This window comes from Chaetodon auriga, chromosome 5 (assembly GCF_051107435.1).
Source record: "Chaetodon auriga isolate fChaAug3 chromosome 5, fChaAug3.hap1, whole genome shotgun sequence".
NCBI classification, from domain to species: domain Eukaryota; kingdom Metazoa; phylum Chordata; class Actinopteri; order Chaetodontiformes; family Chaetodontidae; genus Chaetodon; species Chaetodon auriga.
Genome location: NC_135078.1, coordinates 3,590,589 through 3,610,068, shown reverse-complemented (window position 1 = coordinate 3,610,068; position 19,480 = coordinate 3,590,589). Strand labels below are relative to the sequence as shown.

General features: G+C 40.7%; 1 protein-coding gene across 2 annotated transcripts in view; it reads right to left on the bottom strand.

Annotated features, from left to right (window-relative positions):
- The window catches only part of whrnb (whirlin b), a 91,435-nt gene that overhangs the window by 55,260 nt on the left and 16,695 nt on the right, over positions 1–19,480 (bottom strand). For both annotated transcript variants that reach the window (XM_076730969.1, XM_076730970.1), the window contains exon 2: positions 1,822–1,998. In XM_076730969.1, coding sequence (XP_076587084.1) covers positions 1,822–1,998 — 177 coding nt within the window. The remainder of the gene's footprint in view (positions 1–1,821; positions 1,999–19,480) is intronic.

Genomic DNA, 19,480 nt, shown 5'->3' with positions numbered 1-19,480 from the left:
AAAACACATTTGTAAAAATCGGAGTCACAAAGTCATCAGAAGGCTCTTGATAATGATGGTCATTAATTAGACTTCAGAAACAAAGCTCCAAGAAGCTGCTAATAATATAATTACATAATACTTTTACACCAGATGAAACAGAAAGTTCATTTACAAAATATGCTATTTAGATATTTTTGATTTATTGTTTCATATTTCTAAAACATAAAATGGAATATAAGCGTTTTGTCAAACAAGAACTGTACTGGCTCTTACAAAAAACACAATATATTTGAGGCCCTACAAGACTTGGTCTTTTTGAAATGAATTCCTCATGTCATTGTTCTACTGGACATTTAGTAGACAAACTAGTGGACAGCAATACATCAAATGTCTGAATCCCTTTCATTTTTGTGGGTGTTTTCATTTTAGTTTAGTGCAGACATGGCTGCCATGAGGGCAGAGGCCTCCTGTTATTCTTATACTGTATGATGATGATGGCCCTGCCAGCTTTGCTTATGATGTGTTTGACTTTGTAGTTTAGAAGGCAATCTTTGCAAGCTAGCTCAGACAGTAAACTGAAGTCAGCAGCTATACTAAAATGACAGTACACTCACTGCAACATATTGTATATCCAACACACCCTTTTAATCATGGTCGTGCACTCAGGCCATCACTGCTTTGCTCACTCTTTTGATGCTGTTCATATAGTATTTTAAAGTCCCACCACTACTCCAGCATCCAACCTTTTGGTGCTGAATCCACTTACCCCATTTGGATTTTTCATTGTCACTCCCCAGTTCATGCTGGGCTGAGCTTGGTGTTTCCTTGTGGGGGTTTATGAGGTCAGAGCCTAGACACCACTACCAACTTTGCACATATTCTGCATTCACCTAAAGATGTATTCAATGTGAGTTGGCTGACTGAAACCTTGTCTCTCAGAAATGATGTTTATATCCTACAAGTTAAAAAGACTCTGACTTGAAGCAGAAAACAGGATGTGTTTATTCACACAGTGCTTTTGTTACTTAAGCCTAAGCACTGGGGATGCTAACCCTGATCCGGGGTGTCCACCAGTACAGCCACCATCCACCATAACCACCTCCTTACAGCTTGAATGTTGAGAAGAAATGCAACATGTTCTCCATTGGAATAAAGATGTCAGAGAACATAATGCAGGCAGCAGTTATGTTTCTTGTAAAATGTATTTGCCAAAACAAGTTAGTAATATACACTATGAACACTCTTAAGATTCAAACAGGCTGGTTTACTACAGTTCTATCACATTTATAACACAAACAGAAGATTGACAATACATTTCAATCTGTGTTGTTTTGTAAGAAGACTTATTTTCAGGAAGCATTTGTCAGAGGTCATTGTGTAATAGTGAATGATTTATCCAATCAGAAAGCATGGAACAGGTGTATTTTTCTGGTGACTCAGTTTGAGTAAATCTTCTCATGGGGAGCAGCCAGAGTCACAGGCTTGTGGTGGGTGACTGTTGTAGGATGAGTCTGTCTTCCAAAATGTCACAACACCAAAGGTCACGATGACTATCCTCAGAGAGCCATACTCCAGTCCTGAACTGACTGCTGTCTGACATGAGCGGGAGGACAATTACAAAAGCCTCAGTGCTGAATCCGACAGATGCAACAGTATCTTTGCATTCAGGGAGTACTGCCTTCAAAGTCTGCATCTCACATGTTTTATTCATTTTGAATCATACCATGCGTCACATCTATTTTACCTGCCTTATACACTGGACCTTTTTTTTCTTGTATCATCACACACACACACACACACACACACACACACACATTCATATACACACATTGTTCTTACCGTCCTCTCTTCCATGATGTGTCCTTGCCTCTGGTTGGCCTCCTGGCTGTCAGGCGGCGGGGAGACACTCCGGCCCTGAGGGTCCACCCAGCTGTATACATGGTTGGTGATGTATCCTCCAGGGATCCGACCCATAGAGCACACTGACATGGCCAGCTTTTTGCATCCCTTCAGGACCTGCATTAGTAGAGGAGGGTCAGGCTGTGAAAGTGCTCCATACAGCAGACCTCATGACCCCACACAGCAATTCTTTCACTATTACGTTAAGGCCAAATAAACTCAACAAAACCAATAAATATACTCTTTTATGGCACAGACTTGTGGCCTTGTCCATAAGGACAGAAATGATGGCTCTGTGTGCTGGTATAATTCCTTGAAACGTTGGTTGCCAGAAATGCAGACATCATTTACACAGTTTCACTGATTTGTACAAGAAATGTTTCTTCTTTTAAACATATTCAGCTGATTTATATGATAAAATTAGTATCAATATTTCAGCTTTTTGTTTTGAATATTTGCAATGTGGGTCAGCAAATCAGTTTTTTTTTTTTTTTTTTCTAAATTCTAAATGAGTTATGTTCTAACCATATACAAACTAAAAATGTATGATCCAGGCTTTAATATCTCTGTAACAACAACTTAACCCCCCTGAAAATCCTTCTGTTGACCTCCAGTCATTTAACATTGTATCTTTCTGCAGCGATTTACAAATGTGCTCCTGGGTGTGTCAGTATGTCTTGCCATTATTGCTGACTGTGGTTACAACTGAAAGAGAGCATAGTGATTCTGTGTGGGGTCAGAGATGCAACAACACATTTCCAGAGACAAATTAGGACTTTTTCCAACAGTGGAATTCTGATACCTTCCAGAAAACCCTACAACAAAACTGACCTTGATTTTTTTTTTTTTTTTTTTTCCAGAACCTCACATTGTGTTCAGTGAGATTAAAATTTTTTCTCTCTTCAGTATCTGTGCATGGCAGTATGGTTAAGGTTAGGAAAAGACCATTGCTACAGTTAAAAGACAGCAAGCATTAGCTGTTCAGTCTCACTCATGACAGTCAGTGGCACTAAGCACCCATCCACCACTCTGACCTCCACACCCTCACTTTCCCCTTAACAATATCAAGGTCTTTCCTGCACTGGTACAAAACAACCCTGTTACTGTCTCCTAACCCTAGGAGACAGTAACATTCATATTGGACAACTTTGCAAAACCTGGTGCTGGATGAGTAGCTGGTCAATATTATCAGGCTGACTTTCCCAATGTGCATCAGCATTGGGAGTGGTTGACTTTGATGAACTCTGGTTTGACTTAGAGAGAGTCTCTGTTTACCTATAGTTGCCTTTTTTTGAGAAGCCAACAACCTCCATGATTTGTTTCCTTTTTGGACCAACCACAAAATAAGGTAGGACTTGTGCTTGGACAAGCTGCTGATGCTGACACTAGGTAAGCCCCAAACAACCCACTGCCTGCCAGCCTTTCTTTTCTTTCCTTCAGTCATTACTATATCCTTTCACACCCACACACAAGCTTGATGTTAGAGAGTGACCATAACCTAGACACTAATAAAGAATGATTGGCAGTCATTGTCAGAACACTGAATCCAATCCCAACTTTTTAAAATTCTCCCTTTCTACAATTTGTGTCCAACGAATTTACAGTATGGTTATGGTTAGGTAACTAAAACACACATGTTAGCCAGAAATCAGGGTTACAGCATGACAGTCAGACATGCTACATGCTACATGCTACATGCCCATCCATCACTGGTTGCCACTGAACATTGGCTTTGAACATAAATGGAATCATTCAATATGAACATAATTTGAAGGATAGTGGGCTGGTCCAGCCTGAGACACAAACAAAATCTCCACCCACAATCCTCTTCCACCAGCTCTTCTCCAGCAGATTTGACTATTTTTTCCTCTTTTTCCACGTATCGGTTTTATAACAAACAGAGAAACAATGTCCTCTTGCCTGTTGGTGCAGAAAGATTGAGTTGAACCTTTGCCTGGTGTTGAATCACTGGAACCTTTCATCATTTCTCCTTGAGTGATTTCATGTTCCTTTCAGCTCTGCTATTTAAACCACTGAAACTCCCTTGCCTCATGCATCTGCTGTCAGATCATTTAGTTGTTTTATGAGAGAGGGACAGAATTAGCGGAGGCTTTGAGGCCACAGCGCTGACTATCACTGTGACTCACACAGACGTTGGCACAGACACTGCAAAGACACCAGGATACACAGAGAGAGAGGGTCAAAGTCAGGTCTTGGTGGAAGTGATTCCTCTCGATCCTTATTTGGTCAATGAAATCGAGGATGAAATATATTGGTGAAAATTGATGGCCTTTTTCCCATGACAAAAATGGGGCTGAAACTAAATGAAAGTAACCTTTGAAATCAATGATGAAATGACTAAAATCTTCATCAATGTGTAAAAACTCAATAATATGATAATGGGAGAATGGACATATGAATTAAAAACTAAAATGAATCAAAAACAGGTGCCTGATTTACATTATGTTTATTATGTCTCATCCAGCAGTGATAAACCATACACTTTTCTTTGTTTCCCACATATTTTAGAACAACATGGCTTAAAAACAAAGGTTCTGGAGAATATATCTTTGCACTATTTTTAGTCAGTGTGATGTTTATCTAATAGCCAGAGCTGAAATTTCCATCATGTCTACATCAACACGAACACAAAAGCACTTTCTGAAACATGAAAGCTGCTTGCTTTTTGCTGTTTTTCTGTCCCTATTTTATTTCACTGTCCATTTTGTTTCTGTTCATTCCTGCTCTTTTTTTGACACTGTGGGCCAATGCAATGAGTGATCATGTTAGGGCACAGAGACTTGCTAAGGGACACTTCAACATGAAACATGGCTGCTGCAGCAGGGGTCAGAGTGGAGACAGTTCTGCTGCAGGATGGTCCCTGTAGATATTACATTTTCTAGTCTTTTTCTCTGAAACTGTCTGTCCTGGGGGTTTCTTTGTCCCACAAGCCAACAAAATAATCTTGGATAACTCACGTAATCCAGGCCAGATTTTAACAGTGTCTGGAGTCATTTTGTGTTTTGTGTGATTTATGATGTCTCTTTTATCACTGTTTTTCTCTCTGCTGAATGACAGAGATGTGCATTACCACTGCCCTGATCACTGATCCTGAAACCCTGGACGAGACTTCAGACCACAACCACATGTATTTCCAGCAATCCTGGCTCTCTGTACAGAGTGAAACTGAACTTCTGGGTTTGTTGTAATTTGTTGACACAGGGATGTCAATATAATATATTATGCTTAAATATTTGTTTCCACTAGCCCAACCATTTCCCACAAACCCAAGATCATTGTGGGTTAAATGTCACTGAGGCCTGGTTGGTGGCTTTCAACTGCAACACCATACCAAAGATAAAGGACCCCTTCTTGGTTTTGTTACACTTCTATGAGCAAGTGCTGTAAAATGCTTGTTCATCTCACAATGCGGATGGGTAACCCCAGGAGCATGTTTTGATTTTCAGAGAGGCAGATTAGTCCTCAGTGAAAGTTAATATTACAATACACGTGCTGTTGCAACAGCAGCTTACCCACACAGAACTATACAATAGAAGAGACTGTTTTCTATTATAATACTCATATGTTTTAATAAATGCCCAGACTGAACTTTTCTACAAAATATTTGCTGTCCATGTATTTCAATGGGTTCCCTGCAAATTTTGAGCATTTAGCATCTCTCAGCTCATTGTTTTGGTTTAACAACTTCATGGCTTTGGTTCAGTCTCAGTGCTCTCATCAGCCTTATTTCCAGCAGCAAAAGCACTGATAAACCCACTACAATCTACACTACACATCCAGCACCAGACAGCAGACACAAAATTTTAGCAACAAGCTGTTGAACACAGTGCAGAATTTCACAGCTAAAAGGGAAGTGAATACTGGACTTACACGCATCAGACACATGGTCCTTAACAATTTTATAAGCTGATAATATGTCAATGTGTTTAGAACTTGTTCTGCTGCACCCAAGTGGCAACGCAGCTTTGACTGGGTGATTTCGTAGCCTATACCAAAAAACATGTTGGACACAGAACCTAAACTCTCTGTCTCTGGTGTCAAAGCCCTGTATTTGATAAATCCAGCCACCTTAACCTCCTCCCTATGACTTCTGTGCAGTATGAGAAGGTCACACTTCCTAGATTGGAATATGTTAAACTTAATCTAGGCCACATTACATTTCCTTCAAAATCCATCCATCCATTTTCTATACCAACTATCCCTTTCGGGGGGGCTGGAGCCTATCCCAGCTTCCCAGCTGTCAACGGGCGAGAGGTGGGGTACACCCTAAACCGGTTGCCAGTTGATTGCAGGCAACATATAGAGACAGACAACCATTCACGCTCACACTCACACCTAAGGACCAGTTAACCTAATTAGTATGTTTTTGGTCTGTGGGAGGAAACCGGAGTGCCTGGAGAGAACCCACGCATGCAGGGGAAGAACATGCAAACTTCACACAGAAAGGCCCTGCCCGACCTGGGGATCGAACCAGCATGAGGCACCAGTGCTGAGAGGCACGCGCACTACCTGCTGCGCCACCGTGCCACCCTCCTTCAAAATCTATTTGGCAAAACAAATTACACAAATAAATGTATTTTGTGTGAATCACTTTTCGGAACATTTTGTGCCATTTCTGTTCATTCTCTGTCATTATCAGTACTTCTTCTTCAGTCGAGTTTGTCCTTCAAATAAAGGACTCAGGTTTAACCCCAATCTGCCCATGCTGAAGTGTCCTTGAGCAAAGAACTGCAAAGGCTCAAGGGCAGCTGTTCTGTTGCTGACTATGACCCTTTGGCCTCCACATGGAGGATGATTAAAAGTAGAGACAATTTCCCTCAGGGATCAATAAAGAAGTACATTATTCATAATATTTCTTCCCTCCTGTCTACCACAATTTATCTAATTACTGATTACAGAGTATTTTATGTGAGAAGCCTGTCCTCTGCTTTGCTCTTCACCCTCCCAATGGTTTAGTGATGTGAGGTTTATGGATGGCTGTCCCTGTAGTGTTGATGGATGTTCAGTGTGTATCTCAGCACTGCAACTACGATGTGTCATTCCAGCAGTGGCATGGCCATAAATCTGCACCTACTGAGCTTCTTTGTCATTGCCAAAGTAGCAGACGCGCCCAAGGACTGTGTGTGACTGAGCTGAGATGCCCCGCCACACACGTGTTCCTACTTATGAACACCATCACATCCAGACACACTGGAGAGATTTTAATGCTGTGTACTGTTCTAAGAGGCTGCATGGCACATGTGCCTCGTGTCTACACAGATGCACAGCAGCTGAGCATCAGATCCCCCAGAGCCGTGCAGATGATAAATGGTTGATGATGATGATGATGATGGTGATGAGGTGAAAAAACAACCATGGAGAAGTCTGAAGACAGACAGGAGGTCTTCACCTGCACTCTGGCAAGTTATATTTAGCAAAATGAGCTAAGCCTCCTCCTCCTTGGTTGCTATTCTCATGGCAGTGTTTGTTTTATTCAAGTGCTTCATTGTGCTGGTGAACTTCAATTTGATCCAAAGACTCTCTCCCTCACCCCGACAGGAAGACTTTGGAAGAGAACACATTAAACACTTTTGAAGTTGAACTGGCGGCATTCTAAAGTCACACTTTGACTCTCATCCAATAGTCCAATAGTGCACATATTGTACTATTTCCTGTTCAAATAACACAATAAAGACAAAATACTACTGGTACGTAGTATGGAAGGACACACAAACTGACTGGTTTTGTTTCGGCTAGAGCTGGGAGGAGTATGTGGCATCAAACAAGGGTGACTATGATAGGCTGAGACAACTGTCAATAAAAACATTAATGACCCATAACATTTTTATAAGCCTCAGCATCTCTTCCTTGCAATAATGTTCATGCCACTAGAGACAAATATTACAGGGAATTACCACGTCGTTTCAGTAAAGAAGCTGAGGGTTTCCCAGTTACTTCAGTACTGTCACAGTTAAACCATGGAGGTTGGGGTTGGCAAGGTGTGAAATCAGCCTGGTATTCGAGGCAACACTCTTGCCATACAAAAGTAAACCCTAAAAGCTGCATTTATCTGTATGATTAACAATGACTCAAGTCATTATGTGTAATATAAAATGTAAAGATGTTGCTGCCTTGTTTTGGTTCATACTCAGCACTCTCCTCAAACTTGTTTCCAGCAGCAGCATGCAGCTATTTTCAATTAAAAAGCTCTGATAACCCCAACGTACAGCACCTGCCCAGCAGCATATAGCAGACAGACACAGTGAGTGACAAGCTGCCGTCCATAGTGGAGCATTCACCTGCTGAAGAGCCACCTATTTTCTCAGGAGTTAATTTAGACCAAAACAGAGCTAAAAGGACAGGGAATGGTGGACTTGCATTCATCAGGTGGACACAAACATGACTCCATATAAATATAAGTTTTGTTTTGTACCTGCTGGATGTGTAAGTAACTTCACTAGACAGCTGCAGTGCTCTGCTCATGTTAAAGATTATGAATATGATCATGAATGGCCATGTAATTTTGAAATACGGCTATAACCACAGTTCTTGTCAGGTAGAGGGAAAGGCTGAATAGCAAAGAATTAAGTTATAATAAAAATATCCAAAATATAATATCTAATATCTAAAATATATATATTTGTAAATATTTAAAATAAATAAAATATATTTCCCTTAACATCTTTCAGTTTGCCGCTTAACTAATGTGCATTTCGAATATGTATGGTGCTTTGGCTCTAACTATGAGATTAATGCCAGAAATTAGATCAATTCTGCCTCGACAGCAGCTTTGCTTACAAAAAATGTTTCACACACTGAAACAGGTGCACAAATGAATCTTCCTTGCTCACGGTGCAATAATGTGACAGCAGAGCAGAAAATGAACAGGGATGGAGACCTAAACGCAGCTATTTAACCAGCAGTCTTTTAACAGCTCCATCATTTGTGTCCTTGTCAGGTGTGAGGCTGTGCACTGTTCATTAACCCCACTCCAGCTACAATAACCTGCCCTGCACTGTCCCCTTACCAGACATGATGAATTGGCTTGCTGCATTGTTGGCTGAGCCCAAGGCTGAAGTTTGTGCAAGCTTTGACGGGTTATAATTCACCCTGCCAGCCTTTTCAATAACACTAGCTGTATATCAACGCACTCTCCCAGAAAACAGGTTTGACTTCAGCCTGTCGGACCAGCCTGGGCCAGTCTTGTTAACCAATACTGAGGCAGACGCTGTCTAATAAAGTTAGAAGATTTGTTCTAAATTGAAATCTCCACCTTGTGAAAATGTGAAACCTACTTTAAAACCAATCAATGAGACACAATAGAAACTGATTGTCCTTTTTAAAAGAGAGCTGGCCAATAACTTTTGGTTGACAAAATCACAGCGGTGTCAGAGACTTAATATTATTTTGTAAAATTCATGGTAGTTGGGAATAAGGGAATGATTTTCAGTCCAAATATTGAATTCTCCTTTAGCTGCAGAGGGGTTGTCACTTGCAAATGAGGGAAAAAGTTCTGAGAGCAGAGCTAGATGTCTCACTGCAAAGTGTCCATTTTATTCTACATCTGAAACAAAGCAGCTGGGAAATGTGGGCAGGGAAAGTAAGTGAGTAATATTTTCCAGGTCCCTAAACCACCACTGCTGAGGGGCCCTTGAACATTGTGAAGCTGCTCAGTGAACAAAAGCAGACGACTGTGTTCATACTTGATGCTCACAGTCCCTAACAATAGGTAGTGGTCATACTGGTCAGCTGCCAGGAGAGAATAAATTGTGAATTTTTATTTTTCAATTGAATCCTGTTTTCTCACACTGAAACATACTGCAGAGATGAGATTGCTCCCGACTATGTTTCGCACAGAGAGATTCATACTTGCTTTTATGTCTTGATTGCGGCAAAGCCTTTTTTTTTACTCCCCTTAACCATCAGGCAGTGGCTCGGCTCCAGGCTGTCAGAATGCTGCAGCAAAGCATTTTTACCAGGGCTCCAGAGAAAGAACCATACTCTCTCCTACTGGCATCGTCACATACATCATTCATTCATTATTTCATGATAATCTGTAAGGCTTGTCAAGAATCAGGTGTAAGATATATCCAACACGGTATATAAAGAGCTCTGATATTTCACATGGCCGGTGCTGGGGGGTAACTAGTTACATATGAAAGCCTCACATACTTAACATTCATTCTGTTGCTTTGCATTCTTCGGTCGTGCGTGAATGTCTTCCTGTGGCATATTTCTGGACGCTGTGGATCAGCAAAGCAAATTTGAGTGTGACACCATCAAGAGTCGGATGGCTTACAAGGAGCTGTCTGTGTCTATACAGGCTCCATTCACTGGGCAGCATGCGCTCAAATTTTGAACATGGATTTTGATTGGTTCTCTTGTGTCAGCTTGCACCACTTCTTCTCTGCCAATTAAATCAATGCACATTGCTCTTGGCAACCTGAGTCTGCCATGTCTGCGACCAGCCACCCACATCAAGGCAGGTGGCCATGTCATTGGAAAGGAAAGCCATTCAGCACTGGAAAAATATCTTCCTTGTGAAAGCTAACATTCTCTGACATTAACATTACTGTACAAAGCTGTAAAACATGTTTACCAGCCATGAAAATGCTGTCAACATCAGAATGCTCGATGTCCCAGCTGAGGAAACATCTACAAGTTAATGTAACTGCAAGACATAATTCAGCTCTATGTTTTGCTTGGTGCTCATCCAGTAGGCTACATATTTACATTTAATCTCATTCATGACAATTTAATTTTCAGCTTTATTGCCCAGTTTAAAACATTTGTTAGAAAATCAATCAAAAACCCATCAACTATAATAAGTCACATTACGTTGATGACATAGTTAAAATAGTTAAAATATTACTTATTAGAGTTTTTGACAGTGTAACTTGTCATTTCTAACCTATTACATTTCAAAAGTAACCTTCCCAACACTGCACATGGGCCACAGCATTAAGTGGACAATCAGTTATCTGCCATTTTGGAAATCAATTTCTCCAAATGAAACATGTCAGGTGGACTGGTGAGTGAATGAATCTCACAGTGTGTCTGACATCGAATGTTACCTGACTCAGCTGAAGAGCTGCTGGCGCTGACTCTACAAGGCCTCTTACTGCAATGCCTGCACTCAGTTCTGAGCCTCTCAAATCCACAGGGAGAAACAATGCAATCCCAGCAGATGGTTCGAGTACACTAAGTAGACTGTTGGCACGCTCAGCGCCTCCAGCCTAAAGTCACTGCAGTCCCACAAACACCATTTAAACAGAGGGTGAAAGGGACAGAGGAATACATTCCTGCACACAAATCTTATGAAAGTCACTTTTGTCATTTGTTCATAATATACTGTATAATTTTTGCTTAGAAGAGGGAGGGGCCGATGGTGGGCCAGTAGATCCTTTCCACAGCAGACGTTTTGACTTGTCGAAGCAGGAAAAGCATATTAGTAAGATTATAATGACTGCATTCCATTTAGGTGAGTCAGTCCCAGGGCTATGGTCATGTGCATGTTCACTTAGTGACATGGCATGCTTGGACACTTAATGGAATGGAGCCATCTGTAATGTAATTTACACCAGTACTTTTCCTGCTTTGACATCAAATGTCTGCCATGGAAGGTTCTATAATCTATAGGTAAATTCATGCAACCACTCCATCGACCTGTCTCATAAATTCAGTGAAATTTAATACACATTTCCAAAATCTCCTGAACACATTCACTCTGCTCAGGACATGTTGCATGTTCTGAGCTGGTAACCTCTGGTAACCTCCCCTGTTTCCTGTCTGTGTTCATCACTGTCCAATTAAAAAATGATGCTATTGTAAGTAATTTGAGGATTTGCTGAATTGTCCAATATCAATGTTCTGACAACATGTTTGAAGGTATTTTATTTTAATTCTTTTCTTTGCTGCATCGTTTTATTAAGTTAAAACAGTGGAACTAAACTTGTTTTAAACTTGAGAACTCTGCTGTTGACATTTTTTAGCATTGCAAGAAATTCCATAAAATTACATAGAATTTAATTAGTATAAAGACTTTGCATATAGACTGTATGAGTTAACTTTGATAATACAACTCCAAAAGAAAACTATGAATTATTCTCACAGCTCTGGCCAAGTTTCTGATAAGAGTGTACTCACCAAAGTAATTGCTGACAAATTGGCAACATTGTTTCAGAAAAAAACTGCAATGGCTCAAGAAAAACAGCAGCCAGATGATCAGACCAGTAATAAACAAATTTCCAGATTGGAACAGAAAACCAATTTGAATTCTTTTTTTCTTTTTTCTTAAAATTATTATTCAGATTGTCTCCTGTAAATATCATTTTACAGACCCACTTCCTTTTTAGTTTAAACTGAAGAAAAGTGGTTAGGATCATCCAGATAAGCTGTTTGCTTTCAACCTGTCTGAAGGTGCTCATTTCATTGATAAAAACTCACCAAGAAAACAAAACTAAAACATAGGTTGATAAATGAAAACTTTATCAAAATCTCTATTTTCGCTGGAAAAAAAAGAGAAGAGATGAATATCAGGGGTTTTTTTCTAGTGCAGTAGTTTCACGTCCTGTGCCACACGTGCACTATCAGGACTACAGCAGCAGCACATAGTGAGCACAGCCAGGATGCAGAGTAACTTACATCAACTATTTCACATTAAGCAAGTTAAAGTTAGCAATAACAAAGGAATTAAGTGATATTTGAGCTCATTTTCATTACACGGTATATACTACAGGGAAATAATGTGGCCATAAAATAGCTGTTTGAATCCCACAACCCTGAAGTATTTAGGCTCACCACAGTTGTCATTGAAGAAAACTTACACTAAAATAGTTACTGATAAGATAGATAAGACCAAAATGGCCAGACTTTCAGCCAACTAAAACGTCACTGAGAAAAACAGGATGAGGTAGAATAAATATGATAAAAACTAACACACATTTGACTTTGACATTGGATTGAAACTAAGACTAATTAAAAACTAGCTGCCAAACTTAACACTACTGTCTGATTGTCTGACTGTTTTTATGTCTTTCTCCACAGTCTTACTTTGGTGAGTATAATGTTAAGGTCACTGATAGAACCAATGACCAGAAGAACCAAAACAAAGTTTTCCTCTGAGTACACTTTACACACCACCCAGGCATGAATTATGCACTGCGTGTCTGTCCTTTTGTCCTAGCTGCATTGCATGGGAAATGCATAACAATATCCTTACTTTAAATTGGTGAATCTATGAATGACATGTTTTGAACTGATTTTTGAGAAATAGAATTTCTGTTCATTTCTATTTTAAAAAATTTTTGCCAAAGCAATACTACTTCCTACATGTACAGTATATGCAGGATTTATGGGTGCTGTTCAGCAGGATATTTTAGTGCAGCTTTCTGCTGCAAACTGGGTCTGGTCTACGCCTCTGCCCTGACTATATGTGTGATGGATGATCCTCATCCAACAGCTCTCCCAGATATGTCCCCATTAAAGTGGCACAACAGCTTTTTGATGGGATGTGAAAAGTTCTCCATTTTGTGTGACAGCTCAGTTGGTTCTGTCTGGAGAGGTATGAACAGGGATGATGGAAACCTGCTGTGACAGATGAACAGTCTTAAAGAGGAAATAATTGTAGATGGTGCAAATGTTTGCTTTACCCTCTCAGAGCATGGTGTTGAATGTGCAGCAGCCATACAGACCTCTCTGACTGTTCACAGGTCTGTCTAAGCAATGCAACATAGGACTTCTTATCAATATAAATGAGCTCAGTAGCAGAGAAGGTTAATGAAGTGTTTGGAGGTTTGAAAACCACAAAACCATCTGAGACAATCTGAGTTTGGAAGATGAATTACACGTTCCACTTGCTCCCACAGTCCTCAGGCACCACGGACTTCCAAGCTTTGTGAAATGAGCAGGAACACTGAAATGCAAATGACTAATTAACAGAAATCATATGAACCTTACAGTCAGTCACTATTAAGTATGTGCTGCCTTGAATTACAGACTGGAACATACTGATCTTGCCTGTTTGTCACATGACTAAGAGTTTGGTTTGGTAAATTTAAGTCAGACAAGGTGTATTTCATTTGTGTTGTTTGACCTCATTGGAAGTCAAATGTTTTTATAGCTGTTCCGAACTTTATCCTTTGACTTTTAATTAAAGTGCCAGAGAACAAGTTGCACATTTTCTGTGACAATGAGACTGCAAGACACACATCATGGCCAATGTAATTAGAACAGTAAACGTAAAAGCTCCTTTCATGAACTAGATTTCTGTTGTGTAAAAATCTGGAGCTCTCAGCTGTTAGAGACCCAAAGGCTTCGATACACTTCCAACGAAGTACTTCATATAAAGTGATTTCTTTGTCACCTCAAAAGGCAAAGCTAGTTCTCAATGGCCCCACTTGAAGGTGGGTGAAAAGTCTGTCACATTTAGACAATGAAGGGATAGTGTTGAAATTGTTTGTACACACAAAAAGTGACACAAGTAGTAGTGTGAAACATAAAAGAGAGAGTTTAAGGTAGAAGATCAAATCCTCCTTCCTTTATCACCTACAGCTGGCAAAATCGCTGTGTAAAGTGGGTGTTACTGTTGGATTGTTGGTTTCAGAAAGTTACTAAAATTGTCGAATACAGCTCACCCAAGCCCAGCTTTGGAAAGGTGTCTCTACAACAGCTTATTTCACTCTGGCACAGGCAAGAGAGGAAAGAAAGTAATAAAATGGACATTTATTGCTATGGTATTGTCATGGATTATTGCTTAAAAGATAGCACAGTGGTTATTATCAGAGAGGAGAAGACTATTACATAACCGCTTTAGCACCACTGATGTGATTTTACAAGGCAGTGGCAAATGCAGCAATTAAGAGAAAAACATAATGGTGCTAACTATGTGCTGACCCACTATCAATCATTATTACGATCCATTATCAGTCCACAGGCCACGCAAAGTGTTTACTTCAATTCATTCCCAAGATGGGGCCTTGAACCAACAATTAAATTTGGTTTTCCATTCATTAACTCCGACAGCACATGGCCCAATTACAGCCCTGATAAAATTTTAAAGTATCAGGCTACTCAACAGAAAAAAGAGCGACCCAGATAAACTCGAAGGAGCAATGGTAGTCTGCAACTAGAGCTTCACTAACAAATGACAGACAGGAAATGCAGCATGACAAAGAAAGTCTCCGCAGGCAGGTCCATTGACTTTATTCAGCATTGTATCACAACAGTGAATTAGAGGTTGAGGCAGAAGTAGCTGCTTTCTATTCTGGGCCCAGCGTTTCTGCAGGCTCAGAGCCATCCGGAGCTAGAGAGAGCCAAAGATCAGCACCATAACCGGCAGAGACAAGTGACACTCAAGTGTGATTTGGGCTATATATACATCCCCACGGTGCTCGAGCTGGAATGGAGTGGGTGGAAGAGGAGCTCTCAGCGGGTCTTGCGTGGGGCAGGATGAGGTGGGTGGATGAAGAGAGGGAGTGAGGGAATCGTTGCTATGATGAAGGTGGTGGATGGGTTTATTTTTATGCTGGAGGACAGGTGATGCGCGGGACAAGAGGCCAGTGCAGACGTCAGCACTGGTCACTCAGTCTGCAGGGGCCTCTCTGAGGGCCCTTCAGAGTGACTGAATCGCTACTTCAGCCTCTAAGCATCACTTATGCAGAAGTCACGGGCAGTTTATTCTCTGCTCTGTCTGGAGATGAACGTATGGTCCAAAATAGTCCAAATCATCTCGAGTGACGCTTGTCTCTCCAGCTTACGATGCTGATCTTTGTCTCACAATAACCTGGAGTCAAAAAACAGCCCACATGAAACCAGCTTCTTCTGACTCATGCTGCGCTGATGTCATGTCAGGCTTACGGGAAAGATATATATAGCATGTCTTCAAGTGGTAATCACAACCAGAACATGTAGACGTTTCCTTTAAACTTTGACCCTGAAGTATGAAAACACAGGCAGCAAATAATTCACCAAAAAGATTTTCAGTTGTATGCCAATGATACGGTCATACAGTATACCTACTTTTGTTGATAAGTAATCAGTAATGTGATTACATGTAACAAATATATCAGCATATCTTTTAAATGTAACTCGCCCAGCACTGGTGGTCAACTGGTGAATGTGATCAAAATGAATAAAAAAAATACTGTTATACTGTAGCAAAGACATCCGTTCCTCAGCTGGTGGTAATATACAGACATGAACCACTATTGCAGTATAATGTGACCTTGTTACATGACCCATCATCTGCTATTTTTTCAAGACACACTTTGATCAAATTTGGCTGGTTTTGGAGTGTTGTTTTTTAATCCAGTCGAGTTTGTTAGATTTGTTCATTAATTAAATGTATTAGATGTATGCACATAAACATTATACTAAGATAACTGCAAGCCGCTCATAATCACACAGATGCACATTGTGCTGAAAACATGTGTTGTTGTGTTTCCAGCACTGTTCTCTCTCTCAGCCTCCCTCTTTCAGCTATCATGAAAGTACGTGTGACTCACACAGTGACGTGTCCCATGGTGCATGGGCTTCGTATAATAACGTGGTGTGTGTGTGTGTGTGTGTGTGTGTGTGTGTGTACAGGAGCAAATCATGTATTGTGCCATGTATTGTGCAAGAGCACATAGAGAGCAAACAGTGTGCAGAGTAACACGTGCTCTGGCAGCCGACAGCTGTAAACTGTCTGACGGTCACCAAGCTGACTTTTACATGTAGAGATAAACATAGGTTATCTACTTGTGCATGCGTGTGTCAGTGTTTTCATACATTTGTATACCTCCCTTTGGGTTCCAAAGCCGCCATACTTTTGTTTCATTTTTACGTTCTGCTGAGTTTGCTTATTTGTTTGTGTGTGTGTGTACGTTTGTGTGTGTGTGTGTGTGTGTGTGTGTGTGTGTGCGCGCGCGAGCGTGTGTGTGCATGTGTGTAAGTGGAGGAAGTATATTGTCTCAAATTGACTGTCACAGCAAATCTCCCATTCCAGCAGCTTTCATTTACTTGTTCATCTATCACAGTTACTGCATCTGATTGCTCTCTCTCTCTCTCTCTCTCTCTCTCTCTCTCTCTCTCTCTCTCTCTCTCTCTCTCTCTCTCTTTCGATCTTTCTCTCCTTCAAACAAAGACACAAAGCTGCATATATACATATATGTGCCACATGGTAAATATTCTTCTCTGTAAACTTGTGAGGTGTTAGGCTAATTCCTGTCAACTGAAACTTGGCTCTGATTGTTGGGGTCCGTTACCATAATCATTTCAATTGATCATGGACACAAGTAGTTATGAATCAGAATCATCCTTAAACTTGTTCTCCAACACAGCCTCAATCAGTGTTAATCTGGTTTTGATCCGTGTGCAAATGATTCTGACAGTATTCTGTTCTCCATCCTCGCTTGTGAACGACTGAGCCTTTCCAGGATGCTCCTTTCATACCCAATCATGATACTATCACCTGTTACCAATCAACCTGTTTACCTGTGGAATGATCCAAACAGGTGTTTTTGGAGCATTCCACATCTTTCCCAGTCTTTAGTTGCTGCTGTCCCAACTTGTTTGAAACATGTTGCTGCATCAAATTCAGAATAAGCAGATATTTACAAAAATCAATGAAGCTGATGAGGCCAAACATTAAATATATTGTCTTTGTGCTGTTTTCAATTGAGTTTACATTAAAAGGATTAACAAATGATCACAGTCTGTTTTACTCATGTTTTCCACAGCGTCCCAACATTTTTGCAGTTGGGGCTATACAAATGCATGCAAATAGACAATCACCGGAGATACACAAACAAAGACACACACTTGCACATACACAGAATGCACACATCAACGATCTCTCTCTCGATTGCACTGACACCCAGTGTTGTGACAGCTGTTCTGCTCTATGATCTACTGTAGCTACTGTAAGCGTCAGGCTGCTCCTCCACATCAGGGAGCTGATTCCCATCGGCCTCTCCCACACACTGACGCCTGTTATCTAGGAGCACTTTGAAAAATGGAGAGCTGCGCTGTAAGACACTTAACAACAGCAGTACCCAGCAGTGGAGTTTTGATAGGGCACCAAGGGAGCCAAGCAGTCAACAAGGTTTGTTCGAATAACAAGCGGTCACATTATGTTGGCCTTATCAAACTGACAGCAAAGGAGAACTTCACCTACTGAAATGCTTCCTCTTCCGGCATGGAGCAATCTGAGGGAGAGATGCTTTTTTTGGAGCTTGTCAAGAGCCTGATGTGGTAGTGGAGTCATTTGGTTGTGATTATGTAATGTTATTTCTCCACACACAAGTGGAATGAAACAGTCATTGTTTAAAAATAAATTCAAACGGCGGCCAAAGTTAGACATACTGAACACTGCTGTGAAATATGCTTGATTCTGCAGGCTGAAAACAGGCACAGAATATGCTTCTTTACTAAAGTATAGTCTGACTAAGACTTGACCTATAAACACTTCTGAAGGCTTATACTATTTTCCAAATGCAGACAATTTTTCAATTATTTTTTAACAATAAAGGTTTAAGTTCCACTGAGTTTAGAAGTTTCTTTTAATGAGTCGGTCTGGAGTGGTGGACTGACTGACCAGCAAACAGCACCATCACGCAAACCACACCGTCAGAATGGGTAACAAGCATCTGAAACAGCATTTTCACCATCATCTGACACTGCAATATCTTATCTAAAGCTGTAAATGCAACTGTTTTTGTGTTTTGTGTTGTGTTTTAGCTCTTTATGAGGCAGGGTGACTTACCACTACTGTTTAATGTCGGGAAAATCTTCATGATATGGTTACAATTACATAAAAAACCTAATTTACAACACAGACATTAACAATTAAGAGAGTGATTCAAGTCCTGCCATTTGGGGGCAGCGGAAACAAATTGTGGACAACACTTGTAACCTGTTAAGTCAACATGATGAACTTCCTTCGTTACGCATCCAGTAGTTAAAGAGTAACATGATCATTCATCTGGAGTTGTGTTTGTATCCAACCGATAAAAGTCAGTTCTCTCTCCTTTTAGCTCTATCTTTGGTCTCTACCAACCCCTGAAGGAAGTATCTGGCTCTATGTTTACCAGCTAGTCTCCTACGCCATTTGTTTGTCTGATGTTTGCGGCTGAGCAGGTAGTGTACGATGGGTTTTTCAAGCCTTTTCTCTGGAAAAAGCAACTACACAGTGAGAGCAGTCAACCAAAACGGGTGTTGTTAGCCGGACAGCTAAACAATGAGCTGAAAATCATGATGAAGCTCCATGAAGCCGAGGGGAGCTCCAGATTCAGGCGATAGTTCTCTGTTGGTTCATCACAATGATCAACTCCTTTCACATTGTCACATTGTCAATTACAGCTGCTTTAAAGATAATATAGTTTTAAGTCGGCCTGTACTGGACTTCCTCTGCAGCTATGCTCAGGCAGAGAGGGACCGTCATTAGACTTCATGTGGATGACAATAACTGCATGATATCAGTTATTTCATGAAAAGTCATAATTCCCCTGTTTCCACTCCCCCAGTATTTCTTACAAAATGCCCCCACATCTCTACGTCTCAAGGACAGCATCCAGGAGGCGTCTGCCTACTCGTCAAAGCTATGGGGAGACATTTAATG